This window comes from Asparagus officinalis, chromosome 3 (genome assembly GCF_001876935.1).
Source record: "Asparagus officinalis chromosome 3, Aspof.V1, whole genome shotgun sequence".
In the NCBI taxonomy this organism is placed as follows: domain Eukaryota; kingdom Viridiplantae; phylum Streptophyta; class Magnoliopsida; order Asparagales; family Asparagaceae; genus Asparagus; species Asparagus officinalis.
In genome coordinates, this window is record NC_033796.1 from 112,042,194 (window position 1) to 112,062,804 (window position 20,611).

The following is a 20,611-nucleotide window of genomic DNA, read 5'->3' on the forward strand; positions in this document are numbered from 1 at the left end:
GACAAACTAAAAGTTAGGTGCCTAGGTCTTAATGATCACGTCTAGGTCTTTTCGGTAAAATGACAACCCGGAGGGTGAGTGCTTAGGTCTTAATGAGGACGCCTAGGTCTCTTCAGCAAAATGACAACCCAGAGGTTGAGTGCCTAGGTCTTAATGATGATGCTTAGGTCTTTTCACCCTACTATGGTGGTTGAGTTGTAAATGTGGGAGCCAACCGCATGGCGGGTGTGTCTTGGGTTTACCTTGAGAAGGCACCAATGACTTAGGATTCCTGCACAAGATTTAGCACGATGAGAGTGCGATACAAGAGTCAGATTCAAAAGGAATTCATTTATAATGAATAAAATTTTATACAGGATTATTGAAAGTATTTTTTAAGATGCTTAATATTCCAAGGGTGTTGCATGATTCTTCCATCTAGAGCTCTTAGCCGATAAGTGCATGCTCGCAACTCCTCAAGGACTGTGTATGTGCCCTCCTAATTGGGAGCCAGCTTGCCTCATCTGGTATCTTTATCGAAAGCGGCTTTGCAAAGGATGAGGTCATCGATGCTGAATCTCCAAGGTCGGACCTTATTGTTGTAGTGTCGGGCGATCTGTTGCTGATTGATGACTTGGGTCGGACCTTGCTGTTGTAGTGCCGGCGTGGTCCGATGTGCCATAAATAGTGCTGGTGATGGAGAAATGATGACGCCTATCAGGCATGTAATGTGATGTCGATGCGCTGTCAGCGGGGGCTAAAGGTCCCAGTCGTCGTTTTGTCTTGTATTGAGGGGTGTCGAGAGATACTGCCTTTCGAGTTGGCTCTCATGAGATGTCGGCCAGATAACTAGTTGAGTAGGTTTGCGACTCTCGTGAGATGTCGGCCAGATAACTAGTTGAGGTAGGCTTGCGGTCAGATAACTAGTTGAGTAGGCTCGAGATATCGCCTTAACGAGAGGATCGACAACTACCGCCTTCCGAGTCGACCCATCGAGATGTTGACTCGACAAGTCGGCTGAATCGGGACCCTAGCTGTCCCAAATGTCAAGTCGACTGAATCAAGCGTAATGGTGGATACCTGCCTGTGGTTGACAAGAGATCACAATTTAGCGATTGAAAACTCCATAACAAAATTATATCACATAATTAAATTATATCACATAATTTGAAATTATATCAACACTCTAAACACAAACACCAAACTTAAAACACCTTTTTAGAGTTTTAAAATAAATATTGTGTTTTTAGTTTTTGATATTATAGCCTAACGAAAACACCATGGTTTCCAAACACTTGGTGTTTTGTTTTTGGAAAAAACACCAAGGAAACGCTAAAAATAGAAACACTAAAAACACCATGGTATCCAAACGCTACCTTAATTTTTGTTTGAGCTTCATTACAATAATCACGTGAAAGTATTTGCACTCTTCAATGCATTTCCGTTGCATTTTAGATTTTCTATGAGGTTATGTGCTACGGGTTTTGCTATTTCAATTGTTTTTGTTAGAAGCAAACTAGAACATTAATCAAGACAATTTTCATGTATAATTCATAAAATCTACGGATTTCAAATCTTAAATTTAAAATCCATTTGATTTTAAATCCGCTAACATAGATCCAAACCCAGATTTCCAAATGCAACATAACAGTGAATCTCTTTTGGTCGAATCGATCGATAAGCATCGAAATTGTCATGCTAGGCAATGACATTTTGTCGATCAACATTGGTTTGGTCAGTGGAGGTCAAGCCGTCCTTTCGATTGACAACATTGTTAGCGATTTTGCATGCGGTGACAGTCAATATATCAGACCAAATACGACGCTAGAGCACGTGGAGAGAGGTTGATCTATGGGAAGCTTGATAAACATGTATGTCACGTTGCATGTATGCAAACACACTGTTCTAAGTTTATTTAGGATTAAATTTTTTATTTAGGAAAAAAATTTATAGTCCTTACCTATTGATGACCATTGATTGACGAAGATACTTACATTGTATATATGCACCTATGTTATATTATCTATCTATGATAAGTTTTGATAAAGCAAAACTCAAAAAAAAAGTTATCACTCACAGTCACAGAACATAAAAATACAAAAATTGTATTCGGATAATATATTTAATGAAAAAAAAACTATTACTAAAATATATTTAATTAAAAAATGAACGGTGCGGATGACATTTAATTAGATGACGCTGTTCACTGTAGCGGCCAGCGTCGGACAAATGTAAAGTAAAGGAAACGGGTTAACTGCTCCACTGTTCTTGGGGTTCATCACAACCGCCTCTTCTCCCTCCTCAGAAAATTCTCGCTCTTCTTCATTTTTTTCCCAAATTAAAAATCTACCTTCAAAATCTCTTCATATACTGCTAAGGCTAATTATTATCGGCCCGTTGAAGCTCCAGCTGGAAAATTTCTATATTTCGAATCGAACCTGAAAATTTTCGGCATTAACAGAGTTCGCAGCTGATTTTCTATAGAAAGCTAGGGTTTTGCTTGTTGCAGAACTCGCTGGCGGTGGCGGCGACGATCATGGCGTCAGATCATCATCCGCCGGAGAACGGCGTCGACGGAGATGATGAGAGAGAAGAAGAAGAGGAAGAGGATGAAGAGGAAGAGGAAGAGGAAGAGGAGGAGGAGGAGGAGGAGGAGGAGGAGGAGCCGAGATTGAAGTATCAGAGAATGGGAGGTAGTTTGCCATCTCTTCTATCGACCGACGCCGCTGCTTCGATCGCGATCGCGGAGCGGATGATCGCGCTCGGAACGCACGATGGCACCGTCCACATACTCGATTTTCAAGGGAATCAGGTGATTTTGGTTCAATTTAGGGATTTTAGCATCTTTGTCATTTTTGACATTTATACATTTTTTTCCTGCTAGAGGAAGTTTTGGATTAGGGCTTCCTTAATAGCGAATTAGAAATTCGGGTTGGTAGGAAAATTAGGTGGTTTAATTTCGGGAGTGTTTGCCATATATGTAATACGCTAAGTTTTAGTATAGTTTTGGTCGAAATTGGTTCAATTTAGGGTTTGGAGGCTAGGATTTGGTTAACTTGGTTTTGGATTTTAACATGTATATATATTTTTTTCTGCTAGTGGAAATATTGGAGTTTGTTGTGCTCTGGATTAGGTTTCTTAATTAAATTGGGAAATCTGGGTCGGTTGCAAAATTAGGTGGTTTAATATGCTGAAAGAAGTGAAAATTGATGATGATTAGCCTATAAAATCAATGACTTTGACCTTATTCCCATTCAAAATCCATTCTGTTGGTTTCCCCATAGTTACCATAAAAAAACTTAACTTCCCAAGGAACCTAAGATGAAAATAAGGGAAACATTGCATCGGGCTAACTACCAAATTGGTATTCAAAACAGATGCTGTTTACTACTACGGTACTTCAAAACGCTCTGGCGTCTTTTGGTATTTAAAGTGTGTTAATTAGGTATAAAAACTCGTTAGCGTTCATTTTTCTGGCGAGAACTATTTGAAAAATTTCTTCCAGCCCTCTGACCTCTTAAACCTATTGTATTTTACACCTGTCTTCTCCTTCAACCTCCAATTTTCTTCTACCCCTTTATCCAATAATCCTACTTCCCCTCTCATTCTTTTTCATCAATAGAGTCCCCTTCTTCCCCTTAAACATCCGCTTATTCAAACCCAAACCCTAATCCAAATGATCAACCCCATATTTGGATTAGGGTTTGTGTTTGAATTTTGGATTAGAGTTTGGGTTTGAATTGGGAGAGGTTAAAGGAGAGGGAGGGGCTAGAGAGAAAGAGAGGGTAAAGAGGGTCTATCAGGTAAAGGGTTAGAAGAAATTTTAGTTTAGAGTGGTTGAAGGAGAAAAAAGAGTGTAAAACACAATAAATTTAAGGGCCAGCGGGATGGAAGAAAATTTCCCAACAACTCTCGCCAGAAAAATTGAATCGCCGGCAAGTTTTTGTACCTAATTGCCAAATTTACACTCTTCAAATACCAAAATGACACCAAAGTGTTTTTAAATGCCAAAGTGGTAAAAAAAGGTCTATTTTAAATGCCAATTTGGTAGATAAGCATAAGATTACCTGAACGAAAATTGAAAAAAATGTATTAGCAAGGTGGTTCGGTTAGTAGAGATTGTTTATTAATTTGTGTAGTATGATTAGGTCTAATTTGTTTTTGGCCTTTTCTTTATATTTCTTGAAGAGTAAGCTTTGTGAGAGCTTGTAGGTGCTCTCTATATAAGATTTTTCTGCATGAGGTTAGCATATAAAATGAGTTAATTCTTAGTTTTACTGTTATTGTTATTTTTATTTGCATATAAGAAAGTCAGGTTATATTCACATCTTTTTTTTCTCTCTCTTTAAACAGGTTAAAGAGTTTGCTGCTCATACTGCTATGGTCAATGACCTTAGCTTTGATGCTGATGGTGAATATATTGGTAGCTGCTCAGATGATGGAACTGTGGTTATTAGCAGCCTTTTTACTGATGAAAAGTTGAAATTTGAGTACTATCGTCCGATGAAAACTTTAGCTCTAGACCCAGATTATTCACGGAAATCATCAAGAAGATATGTTGCTGGTGGTTTAGCTGGTCAACTTTTTTTGAATTCGAAAACCTGGCTAGGTTATTCTAAACAGGTATTGGGTGGACTAGACACAAGGAATAATGTTAATATTTGCTGCTCTAGAATTCAATCATAAATATGTTGTTTGTCTCAGGTATTACATGATGGAGAAGGTCCAATACATGCAGTGAAATGGAGGACCAGTCTTATTGCTTGGGCAAATGATGCAGGGGTAAAAGTTTATGACATGGCAAATAATGCACGTATGGCATTCATTGAGAGGCCTCGGGGAAGTCCACGTCCTGAACTTCTGCTTCCTCATTTAGTTTGGCAGGTGTGTTCAGGTTGTTTTTAATTTTTTTTTTATTACCATTCTGCATTAAGCAGCTGATGCAGCTGAATTAACTGAGTATCACGGGAAGCCCACTTTTTGCTCTAGCAAATGGATCCATTTAGATGTGTTATCTTGACTAGAGAAAAGAGAAATATATTTATTTCCAATTCTCCTCATCACCGTTAGAGAAATAGCACTTTAATATTTCTAGTTCTAGGTTTCCCTCCAATTCATAACAAGGTTCAATTAGTATTGTATACTGAGCACCCTTGTGCTTGGTTCTGTAGTGAGGGGAAGCATAGGGAGACATAGTCTGATTCACGCAGTGATGCTTAAGTGCACTATTACTTGAAGAGAAGAAAAAAAAAGTTTGGCTCAATGGTTGACATGATTTGCTAATTTAAAGAATAACTAACTGGTTGATATCTTCCGTCAAGTTAGCAAGTGGTATGTTATTGAATTTCTGTAGGGATTTTGCAATTTCTTGAACTTTATCAAGGTTGATATGACTTTTGAGTAAATAATAGTTAGAAAAGCTTACTGCAAATCCATGTTGGTATTGTATATCTATGAAATCAGTCTTGTATACTATAAAACATAGTTATAATATAATGTTGTCTTTGTCTTCAACCAACCTTGAGGAAAAGTACTTCCTTTTCTTTTAGTTATTCTACTATACTAAAATGGACTAGCCTAATGACAAATTTTATGACTGGAATGATATAAGTTACTTGAGAGGGTCCTAAAGGTGTTGTATATTCTTGTTCTCTAATTAGATTGCTTATTTTCTGCATTAGATGCTAACAAGGATGTATGCACATAGGATGACACAATGTTGGTCATTGGATGGGGAACATGTGTAAAGATTGCTGCAATCAGAACCAATGCATCTGGAGCAAATGGAGTGCAAAAGACTATTCAGGCATCAAGCACAAAGTATGTGGATATTGTAGCATCATTTCAGACTACATACTATATATCTGGCATTGCTCCCTTTGGTGATGTTTTGGTTGTGTTGGCCTACATTCCTGCGGAGGAGAATGGTGAAAAGGATTTTAGTAGCACTATCCCTTCACGCCTGGTAATTCTTTCATATATCACTAATAACAGAATGATAGTGATGTTGAATTTCATGTTAACATCGCACCAGCATCTGAGGATTGCTTTTGAGATTGGCTTTCTCCCTCATTTTTTTAATTTTTTGATATTGAAGTTGTATATTGTCCTCTTCAATGTGTTGCAGCTATATTGTATCTAGTATAAGCAAATAGGATTTTACATGTGAGGCTATGAGCATCCATCTTAGACTATTTCTATGGCATTTTTGATCATTTGATTACTCGGAATGTCCTCTATATCTATTTTTGCCTATTTTTGCCTTTGGTTGTTTCCTAGAAGAAGATAGCTAATTTCATTTGAATACTGCTGGGAGAAATGCAACTTCGATGTATAGGATCATGTTCTTTACTCTTTTATGTAATTTGAAGGTCGTTTGTCGATCATCTGTAACATGCTGCTGTGGCTGCCTAAAGAGTCACCATGTTAGCTATATTTTCTCTTATAGACAATAGGTTTAATGTTCAGGTCAGGTGAATGACAATTAGTTTCCAGGTGAAGGATGATCCGGTCGTACGGTTGGTTACAGTTTGGTTTTCAGGTCAGACATGATATTGGTTGATGCCCAAATCTTAGATAATGACTATTTTTGTAATACATTGTCCGGGGAAATTTTTTCAAATTCACTCTTAAGATTAAATGTGAACATTGAAAATTCATTTTCATTTATTTTATTCAAAATATTAGTTCTATATTAATTTCCCTGCATGTACACCTACTAGAGATGAACATCACTTCCAGATTTGAAGTCCTGCAACAGTCCTTGAAACTGAAACTCGCTGAGATTTAAGGCCTTGGTTCTGGTTAATCTAAAGTTTGGGTATGGGAAAATAGTAACTGAGTGGATTTCCAGAATAGATACATGGTACGCACTGAAAAATGGTCTGTAGCAATGAAGTTAGGATTACTGGCATATATTCATGGTTACTCAACATCTCCATAGGAAATGGTCACAGACTCCAGCTTCTGATGACATGAAGCCATGATGCTCAGTTAACCATCGTATAAGTAACTCACTACTTAATCACATAAGCTTCCTTTTAAGTGGGAACTGCATGTGCTTTACTAACAGGCACCTTCAGGTAGATGGAGTTGGCATTCATGTGATTCAGTTCTGAACATCTTCGATGTGAATATCACACCACTGCCATGTATAAAATTAATGGCTGTAAATTGAGAATACCGATATTTTTCATGGTAAAGTTGCTTCACACGTTCAGCTCATCATGTATTTGTATTGCAGGGAAGTGCTCAGCGACCAGAAGTTCGTATTGTCACATGGAAGAATGAGGAACTTACTACAGATGCACTACCAGTGCATGGTTTTGAGCATTATAAGGCAAAGGATTATGCTCTTGTGCATGCTCCTTTTTCAGGTAAATGTTTTCCCAGCTCGTTTGCCTTTCAATTTTTTCTGAGCTTCAGCTGCACATGTCAGTTGCTTGTCTTGCTTGTATCTTCATGTGTAGGAAGCAGCTATGCAGGTGGCCAGTGGGCAGAAGGTGATGAGCCTTTGTACTATATCGTTTCTCCTAAGGATGTCGTCATTGCGAGGCCTAGGTAAGTGAAGAATTGCAATCTTAGTTACTTGTTCTACCTTCCTTCATCTTTAAATGAATATGTTATATAATCGAAGAATGTCAAAATCATGCAGCATCATTAACTTAATATATTATTGTTGTTGTGTTTTCCTATGAGTCAGATACATGGATGCACTTTGCACATGCATGTAAAAATGGTTATCTTTATAGAAGATACTAGACCATATTGCCACAATATAATAAGGAATATAAATTCAGCTTTAACAAGGATGGAGACAATGAGCAAACTTCCACAGTCAAATACACTAGTTATTAAGTAAAGTATCTGCAGCATAAACAATTCTCTCTTTGAAGGGGGAAGCAAGATGACAAGAAGTCTCACAAACTAACAGGTTTGTTTTAGGTGTATGACCGTGTAGTGGTTACTTGATATATCACTGTTACCTCCATACCATTCAACTAAAATTCTGTCACTTAAAGCTGGGTAACCCGATAAACATTTGAAATATACCCTTGACTTTCAAGATATTTTCCATAATTTCTTTTGTTGCACATTTTGTTTTGAACAGTTTCCACTTTGAGTTAGTGTTAACTGTATTATAGTCAACAGACTGGGGAACTTGTAGAACTACATATTTGGTTTGATAAAATCTTAACATATTTGTTATCTCTAGAGATGCTGAAGATCATATTTCTTGGCTTCTTCAACATGGTTGGCATGAGAAGGCTTTAGCTGCTGTTGAAGCAGGAAAGGGACGGACTGAGCTTCTTGATGAGGTAGATAAATTGCAGTGGATGTTTTTTTATCTTCCAAATTATTTTAAAGTCTCTGTCAGCTTGCTAATTGTGAATTTTAATATTTTCTTGCAAACTATGATTGATATATTGACTAGTGTAGTTTGGTACCAGTTTTAAGCCATGTTTTTTCCTTTGCCTTTATTAAAACGTGACAAGAACTCAGACCTGCTTCATTTACTAGATTTCTAGAATGAAAAATTATTGGCTATCTAGAAATTCTAGTAGGGCTTTATAACAAAGGCATTTTAATGGGAATGCTGAAATTGACACCAGAATTGGCACGATGGGTGTGAATTCAATGAGTTTAGATCCTTATCTGGTTCTTGTAATGTTAAGCTTATTGTTTTTGCTATATGATTATGGCAGTTGATCCTTTTTTTCTAAATGTTTAACTTTATATTTTCCTCCGAACTATTTTGTAATCAATGTTTTCTAATGTTATTTCTATTTTTTGTTTAAAATTTAGATCCAAGAGGTATAATTTGTTTGGTTAATTTCATTATTCTGTATGCTTAGGTAGGATCACGATACCTCGACCATTTGATTGTTGAAAGGAGATATGCAGAAGCTGCTTCACTGTGTCCTAAGCTGCTTCGTGGTTCGGCCTCTGTGTGGGAGAGGTTTGTAGTATATAAAGCTATCTTTATTATATAAATAATTTTCGATTTCTTTATAATGATGTTTTTTTATCAGATGGGTTTTCCATTTTGCTCATCTTCGACAGTTACCTGTTTTAGTTCCTTATATGCCTACTGAAAATCCACGTCTGACTGATACTGCTTATGAGGTGTGTACACCTGGCCACATATATTTTCCTACTTTATTTCTTCTTTCTTTCTTATATCCTGACTTTGCGAGACTCTAATCTTCATCTAGAATGTCTAATGCAGGTCGCGCTAGTTGCTTTGGCAACTAATCCATCTTTTCACAAGGTTTTATTATCAACTGTAAAATGCTGGTCGCCTACCTTATATTCTGCGTTGCCTGTTATTTCAGCCATTGAACCTCAGATGAACACTTCCTCTATGACTGATTTGCTCAAAGAGGTGCGAACGAAATTTCTGTGCATTTTTGCTTTATCACCTCTATTGCTTATCCTTCTTAGCAACAGGCACTGGCTGAATTATACATTATCAATACTCAATATGAGAAGGCCCTATCGTTATATGCTGATGTAAGTGTTTTCTTCCATTTATCAAATATTTTGTTCTATTTGTCTACTTAAGGAAACTATGGTATAATTTCACTTCAAAAGTGAAGGACAATAAACAAAATTACATGCTGAATTTCATTTATGAAATTATATTATTTTACTCCCAATTTAAATTCCTAAAACTCTCCCATTTTCTTTTTCAGCTAATGAAGCCAGAGATATTCGACTTCATTGAGAAACATAGCTTACATGATGCCATTCATGACAAGGTATTTGTGACATCATTGTTATTTCACTTCTCAACAAAAATTTTGGGTGGAAACAAACCAAATTCGAATCGAATATTCCATTATTCATATTCATATTCGTCTATTCAAATTCGTATTTGAATTGAAACGAATAGGAAACAGGCATTCAAGTTCTGTTTGATTAATATTTGAATATTCAACAACTATTTGTGAATATTCGTTAATAGGGTTTATATTGTATATTATGAACTATTAGGTAAATATTCGGTAATTTTTCGTTATTCTATCATAATCTTGTAATGCGGCCACCTAAGTGGCATAGGCATAGAGACGGACATGGATACAAAAACGAGACACGACAAATTAGTAAAATGTAGGATACAGGGAGATGGTATATAATACATACGCATGATCAAATATTGAACGAAAATACCAATAACATTGTATGTTTCTTTCTATTATCTATAACAATTAAGAATCAAGTTAAATTAAACCAAGAATAAGATTTAACAACAAAAGGTTCAGTTTTGACCGCATGGGATAATACGATGAGTGTTTTTCAAATATTTAAGTAATGAGTTTTAATTTTCGGGTTAAAAAATAATTGGTTTTGAAGTTGATATTACCAGAGAAACTAGTTCAGGGTATAAGTAAGAGGGAAATTGGGGTTTTCTTTGAACCACAAGTGTTCATGGAGTGTCCACAGAGTGTCGGATACGGACGTGACACCTAGAAGGAAGTGGCCGTTTTACCTAGGCGGCCATACATGATACAACCAATTAATGTGCAACCTAGTGATAAATATAATATTCACAAATAAAAAACTATTTATATGAGGCATTATGTGTAATAAACTTTTGGGATGCATAGAAAATGTAATAAATAAACTTTATAGGATTAATGTATAGTTTATTAAACAAACGAATCGAGTATAGCTTTGGTTATCTATTTTTTTATTATCCGTGTTAGAATTAATATAAAACTATAATCATTGACCCTCACTATAACTTCGAAGTTTTGGTTTAATGGTTAGAGAGACTAAATTTAAGAAACCGAATACTAAACGCTATTCATTTATTGTTAAATGAAATATCTATGACTGAATAGTTAAGCGAATAAATACCGAACTATATGTTAAATATTTGGTTTGCTTCCACCCCTATGAATCTTAGGTACATACATCCTACTATGCCGATCCATATAACATTGTTGACTTAGTTATGGTATTCACCACTGCATGTGATAAGTACCTTCACTTATAAGAATAGATTCACTTCTTTTAAAGTAAAGTAAGTGTTTTTTTTTCCTTTTTGCAAAAAATTTATTTTGGTAATTAGTTTCTGGAAGGGATTTGCAGAAAAGCACAAGTTGATAAGTTGTGATTCTGAGAGGGTTGATTTTTAGGCTTATCTACTACAAAAGCAAAGGGGAAAAACTCACTCCATATAACTTTCTCTTTCTCGCCTACCTAACACTTTTCATGTTTTTCTCCATTGCATGTAATATAATTACACCCTATGTTATCTGGGTACTCTCTTGAAGTCGTACTCGTGCCCAACATGTACTCATACCCGTACACAAATTTTCATACAATGTTTTCAATATCCCGGATATGGCCTGCTATATGGTCCGATATATCCTTTTACAGGGCTTGCTACAATTGGTATGGTCTCTAAACATCAATTACCGCTTGTTGGCTATTTTGGCCGATATGCTGGCTGCTGTATCCTTTTATATAGCTTGTTGCAAAATAATATACCACATTTGTCTATTTTTGGGTGAGATAAAATACTTTTTCCATTATATCAAATGGCATTTTGGTCTAAAAAATCGGACGAGATGTTGCAATGTTGATTTGTGCTTTTCTTTATTTTACAAGGTTGATTAATGATTCTAAACATATATTATTTATATTTTATATGCTTAGATTTTATTAAGTATGTTGAGATTACATTTTAGTGCATTATACTATATATGCAAATATTTGTCATGACATTCCAATATATCTCCAATATTTCTATGATATTCGCAGTCAGATATGAATTTTGTCCATCCGATATTTCTTTGATATCAGATATTTAAAACCTTACTTGCATATAATGCGTACATTTATTCGGGCATATTCTCAAACAATGCATGTTTTATTTTAGAACACTTGTCAAAGTCAAGCCATAGTTGCATGGAACCCAGTTCATTCTGGTTCACGGGATGGGAAAGGGAGCGTCGTACGCCACTAATTAGGAATGGGTACGAGGGGGGTAGGCTTATATGAGGGAGATAGACTTATACGGTACACTGGAGAACATTGTACATTCTAGGTTCGATTCTTCAATGTAGGAATCAAAGGTTTTGCAAGAGTCAAGTTTAAGAAGTATTCTAATTGATATTAGTAATGGTAAAAGAACCTTGAGAATCTTGTTGCAACTAACATATGCATACTTTAGTCGCTTTATTTCTCACTTTTTTTTGTTTATGCTTTTGAAAAAGAGTTATTTTTCAAAATAGCAAGTTATTTAAATTCTAGATCGGGTTGCTCGAGTTGGTGAATCGGCTTGTGTTCCACTGCACATCCAAGATGATTGAATCCGGGTTGTGGTTCACTCTAGCGTCCCTCATTTTCAACATCTATGTGTCAAACAATTCCTGAATGTAAATTCTACACCTCACATCCACTTCTTGAAACTCTTCGGGTTCCAACCTATGATTTTAATGGTCGTTTAGGTGTCTAGTTCAAAAAATGAACATTTTTTCCATTTATAATCCACATAATAAAAGAAAACATAAAAATGTTATATAAATTTTAATCTCATAACACCTGAATAGAACTACATTGATATCATGTAAACTATTAATTTCAATATATGTGTTTATAAATATTTATATAGCCGCGTCCTCGTACCTTACCTTTTGCAAATTTGCCGTGTTCTATACCCTTAGCTGTACCCATGCAACATAGGTTACACAGAATCTTGTAATTTTCATACTCTTTGTCCATGGGTTAAGGGGAAGAAATTAGAAAAGCCTCTAATTTTGCAATTATGTCACTGTGATCAGCATGAATGGAGCTGATCGCTTCATCAAATAGTAAAATGACTGCTTTCTGCTGTAGGAGGAATGGCTGATATCCATTAATCCTTGTATGATGTTCACGTTTATTTGAGGAATGATTGGTGTAAATCTGATTTTTAGTAGTGAAGAACTGGGGCTTATGTGAGATTTATAGAACATGTCCTCAAATACTTAAACTTGCTTTAATGCAAAAGTAAGTCAAAGTTGTTCTGTAGAAACTCTAACAAATCTAGTGTAGTAGATAATTTCATTGTGCTTAATAGAAGACATGGCCATCCCTGTCACTTTGCTTGAGATAAATACCTGCTTATTAGAAGAATCATAAAGCGGGAAAAATCATAAATGACCTGGTTAACTTTTACCTTGAAGAATGTAGATAATAATGGAGAATCTGGAACAGTGAAAGTCATTTCATGTTGTTCTATGTTCAGAAAACTTGACATTACACAATGATTAAAAAAAAACTTCTTTTTCTTGTTTAGTAAGTATTGTAAGGCAGCTTCCTTGCCTGTTCTTTAGGACATGCCTCAATATGGTCCCAGACAATCTAAAACTTAAGAGGAATCTTTATGAAATGAAGTTATAGCCAATCCCATGAATTTGGATAGGCTGCTGTCTTTATGCTTTAATATATTTAGCATATAGCAGCTCCTAATTAATCATTGGTTGAAATTTCACATGGATTGAGTATAAAATAAGAATTTCAGGTTCTGATAATGAGATCTACAAGGTGTCAATGTGGTTGATGTGTCCTTGTATCCTCCCCTATTTTGCTATTTACTTTGATGGACATGTTTTGTCTGACACTAATAATTTGATTAAACTGGCCCTCAGCTGTTTCTTTCCCATAAATCCAGGCAAACAAGAAACAAGAGAATGCCTTAATTGGCAAGTAATCATCGTCTTTCCTTAACATAAGCAAAAGAAAGGGAATTTTACGAAGAAGTTAATTTTTCACGCAAGTACTTATAGAATGATGTACAATCTAATGCTAGTAGAAGTTATTTTTATCCCTCATTTGAAGGATTTTCACGCATATTTGCAAAGATAGCCTTAATATTTTCTAGCAGTTGATCGCTGCATACAATTATGCTTTGTCATTCCAAGTTTTCTTCCTTTTTTGTGACTATTTAATATTTTCTTAGTAGTTTTCTGCTTTGCAGGTTGTTCAGCTCATGATACTTGATAGTAAAAAGGCAGTGTCTTTGCTGATTCAACATCGTGATATCATACCTCCTTCTGAAGTTGTGAGACAACTTTTGGGTGCCATCAAGAAGTGTGATAGCAAATATTTCTTGCACTTTTACTTGCATTCACTATTTAAAGTTGACGATAATGCGGGAAGGGAGTTCCATGATTTGCAGGTAACTTGTCATCCTAGTTTGGCAAACATGTTTGCCTAGCTACACTTCAAGTTAAATTCAAACAGGAGTTTGCACACAAACCTTGCTTTCATTCATTTTGTTGTTACCAACACTTCTAGTTGGAATGGAGTTTCTGAAGCTATGGTTAGTAAGACAAATTGTGTGCTTGAAGACATGGTTTTGCCAATCTCGCAATGGTTCCCAAACATGTTTTTTCGGTTTCATAAACTTTTGCTAACCAAAACTGTTGCTACCAAAATGTGTTCACTGCAGGGGCGGATGCAAGTACATGCGTAGGAGTGCAGTTGCGCCCCTAAAAGTTTACAAATTGCATGTAAATCTCGTAAATTTTACGACACTCCCCTTCCTCCCCTCAACTCCGTTAAAAAAAAGAAAAAAAAAGACAAATAAAATTTAAAAATTGCACTACAACTTGTCTTAAAACACTAATTAGTAGCATATTGAATTAGTTATTGACTCATTGGAAAGTAAAAGCATATATAAAATCCCAACAGTCAAGTCAAATGAGTCCAAATGCTAAAAGCCCAAAATTAGAACACTAGAAACCCAAAAAAGAAACGAGCACTATTGCTATAGTTCTATAATATTATATTTTTTAAGGTAAATAGATACTTATTATCCGCCCCCAAGAAGAATTTTCTGGACCTGCCGATGGTTCAGCGTTCGCAGTTTAACAATCAAATTAAACTACAGTTTCACAGCTGAGACCTAATTGCCGAACTAGGTTTCACTTATTGTAGGTTGAATACTCAGAATTCCTTGACTATTCCATGTAATATTTTTGTTTACACTTCCGCGTTTCCACTTTTCCAGTATAAATGAATTCCACCCCTCTTTGTATATAGTCCTTTTTTTCTTTTGTTGTCTGCTTTTACATCTTTGATGGTACAAGTATACGCGCTATCACCTTGTTTTGTATTCATGATTCTTAGTCAGTTGTGCTAGAAGAATGAGAAACTCGTGGAGCACTATAACCATGATTTTCTTTCAAAATTAAATACCTCATGTCATTGAATTCCCTATAGCCCATTATGAAAATTGAATGATTGCTTTTCTTGGGCTTAGGATATACTCCTCAGTTGTAAAAAACATAATGTTCTTTTATGCCGGCAAATGTGTTATGATATTTATTAAATGTCATATTGTACGATATGTATCACGAGTAAAGTTGTAACTGATGCTTATTTTATCTGATTGAGTACATCTATTAATTCGTTTAAATTGTAATTCCAATAACTTTCATTAGGCATCCAATGTCTTTGTCTAAATAAGATATTCATGTAAATAGGTATAATTATGATTCATCATCATTGTTATCATTAAATATTAAATTGATGGTAGCTTGGGAGCATGGTCGCAAAAGTCTCCACAGAAAGATTGACCAAAAACTAGATGTCATCCTGACGTCAATCCATTTCAACCCTCTAAAACTTGTGCCAAATCCCTATCCGAGGAATATATGGATAAGGGAGACTTGTTATATATCATAGATAGTGATTGTTTTTGCCCTCTTGAGTACAGAACCTATCCCGATAGTTCGCAATTTATGCTTATCCAAACTGAAAGCGACCATACAAAAATCGTCTGGCTTCTCCAAGGAGTCTGGAACAGGAGATGGTAAATTCACAATAAGAAAGTGCAATTGACCTAAGGCACGATTTGGATTCAAAGAGGAGACATTCTCGAGATGGTAAATTCACAATAAGAAAGTGCAATCGACTCTTAAGGCACAATTTGGATTCAAAGAGGAGACATTCACTTTGGACCAATTTTGGATTCAAAGTGCTTCTATGTTTATACTAGTTGGTTCGTAGATTATGACTTCTATCTTTTGAAAAGATTTTGAGTTGTTATTTATTTACTTTCATGTGGTAGGTAGAGCTTTATGCTGATTATGAACCACGGATGCTGCTTCCATTTCTCGAAAGTAGTGAACATTATAGGCTTGACAAGGTTCGGAGCTCAAGAAACTCTTAAATGTGTTCTTGTTCGGCTTGAAAGCTAAACAATGACATGATTTTTTGATTGCCTGTCAGGCATATGATATTTGTGTGAAGAAAGATCTTCCTAAAGAGCAGGCCTTTGTCCTGGGGAGGATGGGAAACACGAAAAAGGCTCTTGCAGTTTACATAAACAAATTAGAAGATATACAGAAGGTATGTCCATTCGTTTCACTGCATGTACAAGGATATTTTCAGTTTTGTTTTGCCTCTTGCTTTCTTATTTGCATATGCCATACGTGAATCAAAGTACATTTTTGACTTCAGAGGTGATTGAGAAAAAAAGCATAATGGATCTTTATGCAGGCAGTACAATTCGTGACCGATCAGCATGATGATGATTTATGGGAAGAATTGATAAAACAGTGTCTTCGCAAGCCTGAAATGGTACATGAATAGCAGAAAAATGAAGTCTTCTCCAATACAGTTACTTGATTATTTAGCTTTAGTGACGGTGTAGCAGTTAACATTGTTTGCGTCAAAATTTGATAGGTAGGAATGTTGCTGGAACACACTGTTGGCAATTTGGATCCTCTGTGTATAGTCAGTCGTGTGCCTAATGGACTTCGGATACCTAGGTTCGTGTTATTGATTTTTGTTTCTTTAGCAGTACCAAATTATCTCATCTCAAATTGATATATTCATCAAATAGCTATACTTTTCAAGAAGTCAAGAACAAACAGTAATATGTAACATTTCTTTGTAGGTTAAGGGACCGCCTTGTCAAAATCATCACAGATTATCGGACAGAAACCTCTCTCAGACACGGATGCAATGATATTCTCAAGGTTTTCACAGTGTCTATACCTAACAAACATTCACATTTCTTTCTCCTACATCTTCTCTCATTGAGTTTAAACATTTTGCAGGCGGACTGTGTTAACCTTTTGATCAAGTACTTCAAAGAGGCCAGGCGTGCGATCTATTTGAGCAGCATAGAAGAAGAAACTCACAGGAAAAGGGAAGATAGCACTTCGAATAACGAGATGCTGAGAATGCCAACTGCAAGAGCGATTGAAGTCAAGTCCAAAACGAGGGGTGGAGCAAGATGTTGCTTGTGTTTTGATCCTTTCTCCCTTCAAAACCTTTCAGTCATTGTTTTCTTTTGTTGCCATGCTTATCATGTTAGTTGCCTTCTTGGTGGCTCGGATAGTATCGGCATCGAAAGTAGCGATATAATGCATAGTGGTGATGATGGTAGTGATGAGGATGGAAACTCTGGTGGGTCTCGGATGCGTTGTGTGCTGTGCACTACTGCCGGCGGGTGAGCTTGAGTGTATTTACGAATGGTGAGATTTATTTTTTATTTCAATAATTTTAATGGTATATTTTGTTATTATTTGTGCCTGCTGGGTTCATGTATTGTCACGGGTTTGTGTATGCAGAAATTTTTTTTTCTTCCTGAGGTTCAGTTTTATCCCAAACTGGGTTCGTATATTCTTGTTGGGTCCTTATTATAAAAAGAGTTGGATTCGTGTTCCCTTAGTATGATGTTTTTTATTTTGAAATTTGTTTGCGTTTGATCTAATTCAGCGGTAGTAGGGATAGATGATCAGATATCAGCCGCGTGATAACAACATTAATGCGAGGTAAATCTGCCTTTGAAGAATATCAAGAATTTAGGGCGTGTATACCAGTGAAAACTCTAAAAGCTAATAATCATGATGGAAGAAGTTCAAAAAATATTTTCTTTATTATCGTCAGTCGCTAATCCCTGCCATGTGGCCAACCGGCAGGCAGGCTTCTCCAGCCATTGTCGCTGGGCAACAAATTCGCTGTCGTCGACGGGCCTTCTGAGCTACCCGCGGTTTCTGACGATAAATCTCCGACCGTTCGAGCCCTTTTCCCTAGGATTCATCCAGTGGCGGACCCACCCTTGTTCAAAGTGGTTTACTTGAACCACCTCATACAAAAGTTCTCTATAGCCTAGTGTTATTGCAGTTGGTAACATTTTGTAAGAGGTCTGGAGTTCAAACCATCCAGCCTTAGAAAATTTCTCTTTTAGGCTTCTTTCCTTTTACCTCCCCTCTATTCTTCTTCTTCTTCTTCTTTTCCTTTCATTTTATCCCTTTGTTCTGTCTACCTCTTTAAGGCCTTCTATAAATATTTTTGTTTCTTATATATATAAGTCAAATCATTGTTTAAAAATGATTGTTTTTCTCTTTAATAACCCTTCCTTCATTTTTTTCCCACATGCTATTATTTGAGAAAAAAATTTAGTGTATATTTTGAACCACCACAAAAAATGTTGTAGATCCGCCACTGGATTCATCTCTTATCTTTGGGTTAATTTCGCAAAATTCCCTCGAGATTTTGCACGTTATCTTTGGGTTAATTTCTAAATTCTCTAGTGCCAGGGACTTGAATATTCTCTTGTTGATCTCTTGAATAATGAAGAAGATCAGAAATACTGATTGACTTTTGAGTGTAGATAGTGATCATAGGCAAACCTAATTGGGTAATATTTTGAAATATTTGTTTGCATTTGATCCAAATACTCCTAACCAAAAACACCCTTAAAAAAAGCGTCACATGGGTGATTATTGGTGACTTACCAAGAGTATTGATTTGATATTCTATACGGTTCAGAAGGATAGCACAAAAAGCAGAAAAGGTCACATCTGCAGGAATGTTCTGGCTATGCTTTTTCCTGTATATTTGATCTGATTATAGACAGATCCACTGAGGATGAGAGCTTTGAAGATATTTGAGCGATTCTTATCCTGTTGCAGCCTTTTTTTTCAAAAAGTTGGAAGGGTTTCAGCCATGTGAGAGATGAATGAGCTGAAAGCACGCACCCATGTATTTGTTGTGTATGGTACGCTTTATTAAGAGCCATTCATCCTTTGTCGTACAATTTATGTTCCTAAAATGTGCTATTTTTTTCATGATTTTTAACAGGTGACAAATTTTCGCCAAAGTTGTAAAACTGATTCTTTGATCCCCTTCATTTGAAATTTTCCATTAAACAATGTCACATGAACACCATGTGATCTGTTTAATGACGAAAGTACCCTCATTTCTTCCCTTGAGAAAAGAGATGATGGTGGTTTTGTCATTAAACTGGTCATGTGGCGTCCATGTGACCTTGTTTAAAGGAAATTTAAAAAATGAGGTGTCTGAATCCTATTAGAACACTTCCTTACGAAGAATGCTCCTTAGGCTTCCAATTTGCAAGGTTTAAGCCCTCTATATAGCTAAATGGTTGTCAGAACACTTTCCACACATCAGAAGTGTTCTGATACGATATGTATTCAAACCAGCGCGGTAAACGTATTAGTTTCAACGGAAGATTTTACTCATCCCCGCAAATCACAGGATGATTTTCCTTAATTTTACCTTTTAACGTATGTCTTGGCTGTTTTCGTCAATTTGCAGAGCTGAGCTCGCCAGTCGTGCGGGTCTGTAGTTTACGGACGTTTGGTTGTCCACACCGTTCTTCCACACAAATGGGGCATCATGTGTACCCGCACGCACCTCCAATGTTCTCTGTCCTCTGTTGGTTTTTCACGTTGATCTTTTTGGCGCGAAGGTCGCATTTAATTAGACCGGACGGATTGTTTTTAGATCACGTTGATTTTTACTGTAATTGTACGTGTTAAAAGTCTCCGGGATGTGTAGAATACGTCGTCGTCATCGGTCCACGTGTCGAATCTCTTCATTTCTCATTCATGGCTTCGTTTATGTCTCGCTCCGATATGTAATTGCTAAACATGTATGTATGAGATTTAGATGTGCTGTCGACAGCTACCAAAGTGACGCCTTGATGCGGACGATTAGGCAGATGTTGAATGCAGTCACATGTGATGGGGCTCCTAGTTTTCAGCCGATGCGTTTATATACGTCAAATATTAATTATAGAGGAGCCCAGCTTCGTCGTCTTCTCTAGATGGTTAGCTTTTTGGCTCTTATGATGACGGTTGGTAAGGGGAAAAGGTTTTCCTTTCTCATCCGAACCACTTCTCGTTTTCGCTGGCTGAAGCGTTTAGTGCTTGAGAAGTCGAGCGCTGAGAAGAGACCGAAGAGGCCAACAGAGCAATGAGCAAAGTGCTCTGATGAATCAACGGTAGTTTCTCTGGCTCTTGGTCAGAAATTCCACCTTATGTAAGTGAGAGACCCCCACTGACGTGGGTCATGCTGTCTCCATGACCACTATTTATTTCAAAGATTCACGACACGAGTCTAGCACCTTGCGTCGGCGTGCCGGAATTAATGCAAGGTTTGATCAGGGGTATAAAGGTGGGGAAGGTAAGGTAATGAGAGGTGCGTTGAGGTACGGAGGACGTGTATTAGGGCATCTCCAACAGCTTCTTCAAAAATTTTTCTAAAATGAAGAAGCAAAAGTCATGTTCACTCAAACAGCGGAGAAATTATAGCACTACCATTTCGGGTGCGCGTTGCGGCCAGCTATAATATAAGGTGGTCCAATCTTGAAGCC

The 20,611-nt window shown here is 36.5% G+C and overlaps 1 protein-coding gene across 2 annotated transcripts; it reads left to right on the forward strand.

Moving 5' to 3' along the window:
- Positions 2,240 to 17,575, forward strand: LOC109835782 (vacuolar protein sorting-associated protein 41 homolog). Of its 2 annotated transcripts, none has more exons than XM_020403803.1 (19): positions 2,240 to 2,791; positions 4,333 to 4,602; positions 4,684 to 4,863; positions 5,687 to 5,944; positions 7,223 to 7,355; positions 7,449 to 7,539; positions 8,195 to 8,297; positions 8,835 to 8,938; positions 9,012 to 9,105; positions 9,209 to 9,364; positions 9,430 to 9,492; positions 9,675 to 9,740; positions 13,937 to 14,152; positions 16,049 to 16,126; positions 16,210 to 16,329; positions 16,480 to 16,560; positions 16,666 to 16,751; positions 16,880 to 16,961; positions 17,043 to 17,575. In XM_020403803.1, exons 1-19 carry the CDS (start codon positions 2,516 to 2,518, stop codon positions 17,439 to 17,441), a joined length of 2,856 nt encoding a protein of 951 aa, XP_020259392.1. In that variant the 5' UTR covers positions 2,240 to 2,515; the 3' UTR covers positions 17,442 to 17,575. The 2 variants fall into 2 exon arrangements, with proteins under 2 accessions (XP_020259392.1, XP_020259393.1); XM_020403804.1 differs by having other exon boundaries at positions 13,952 to 14,152.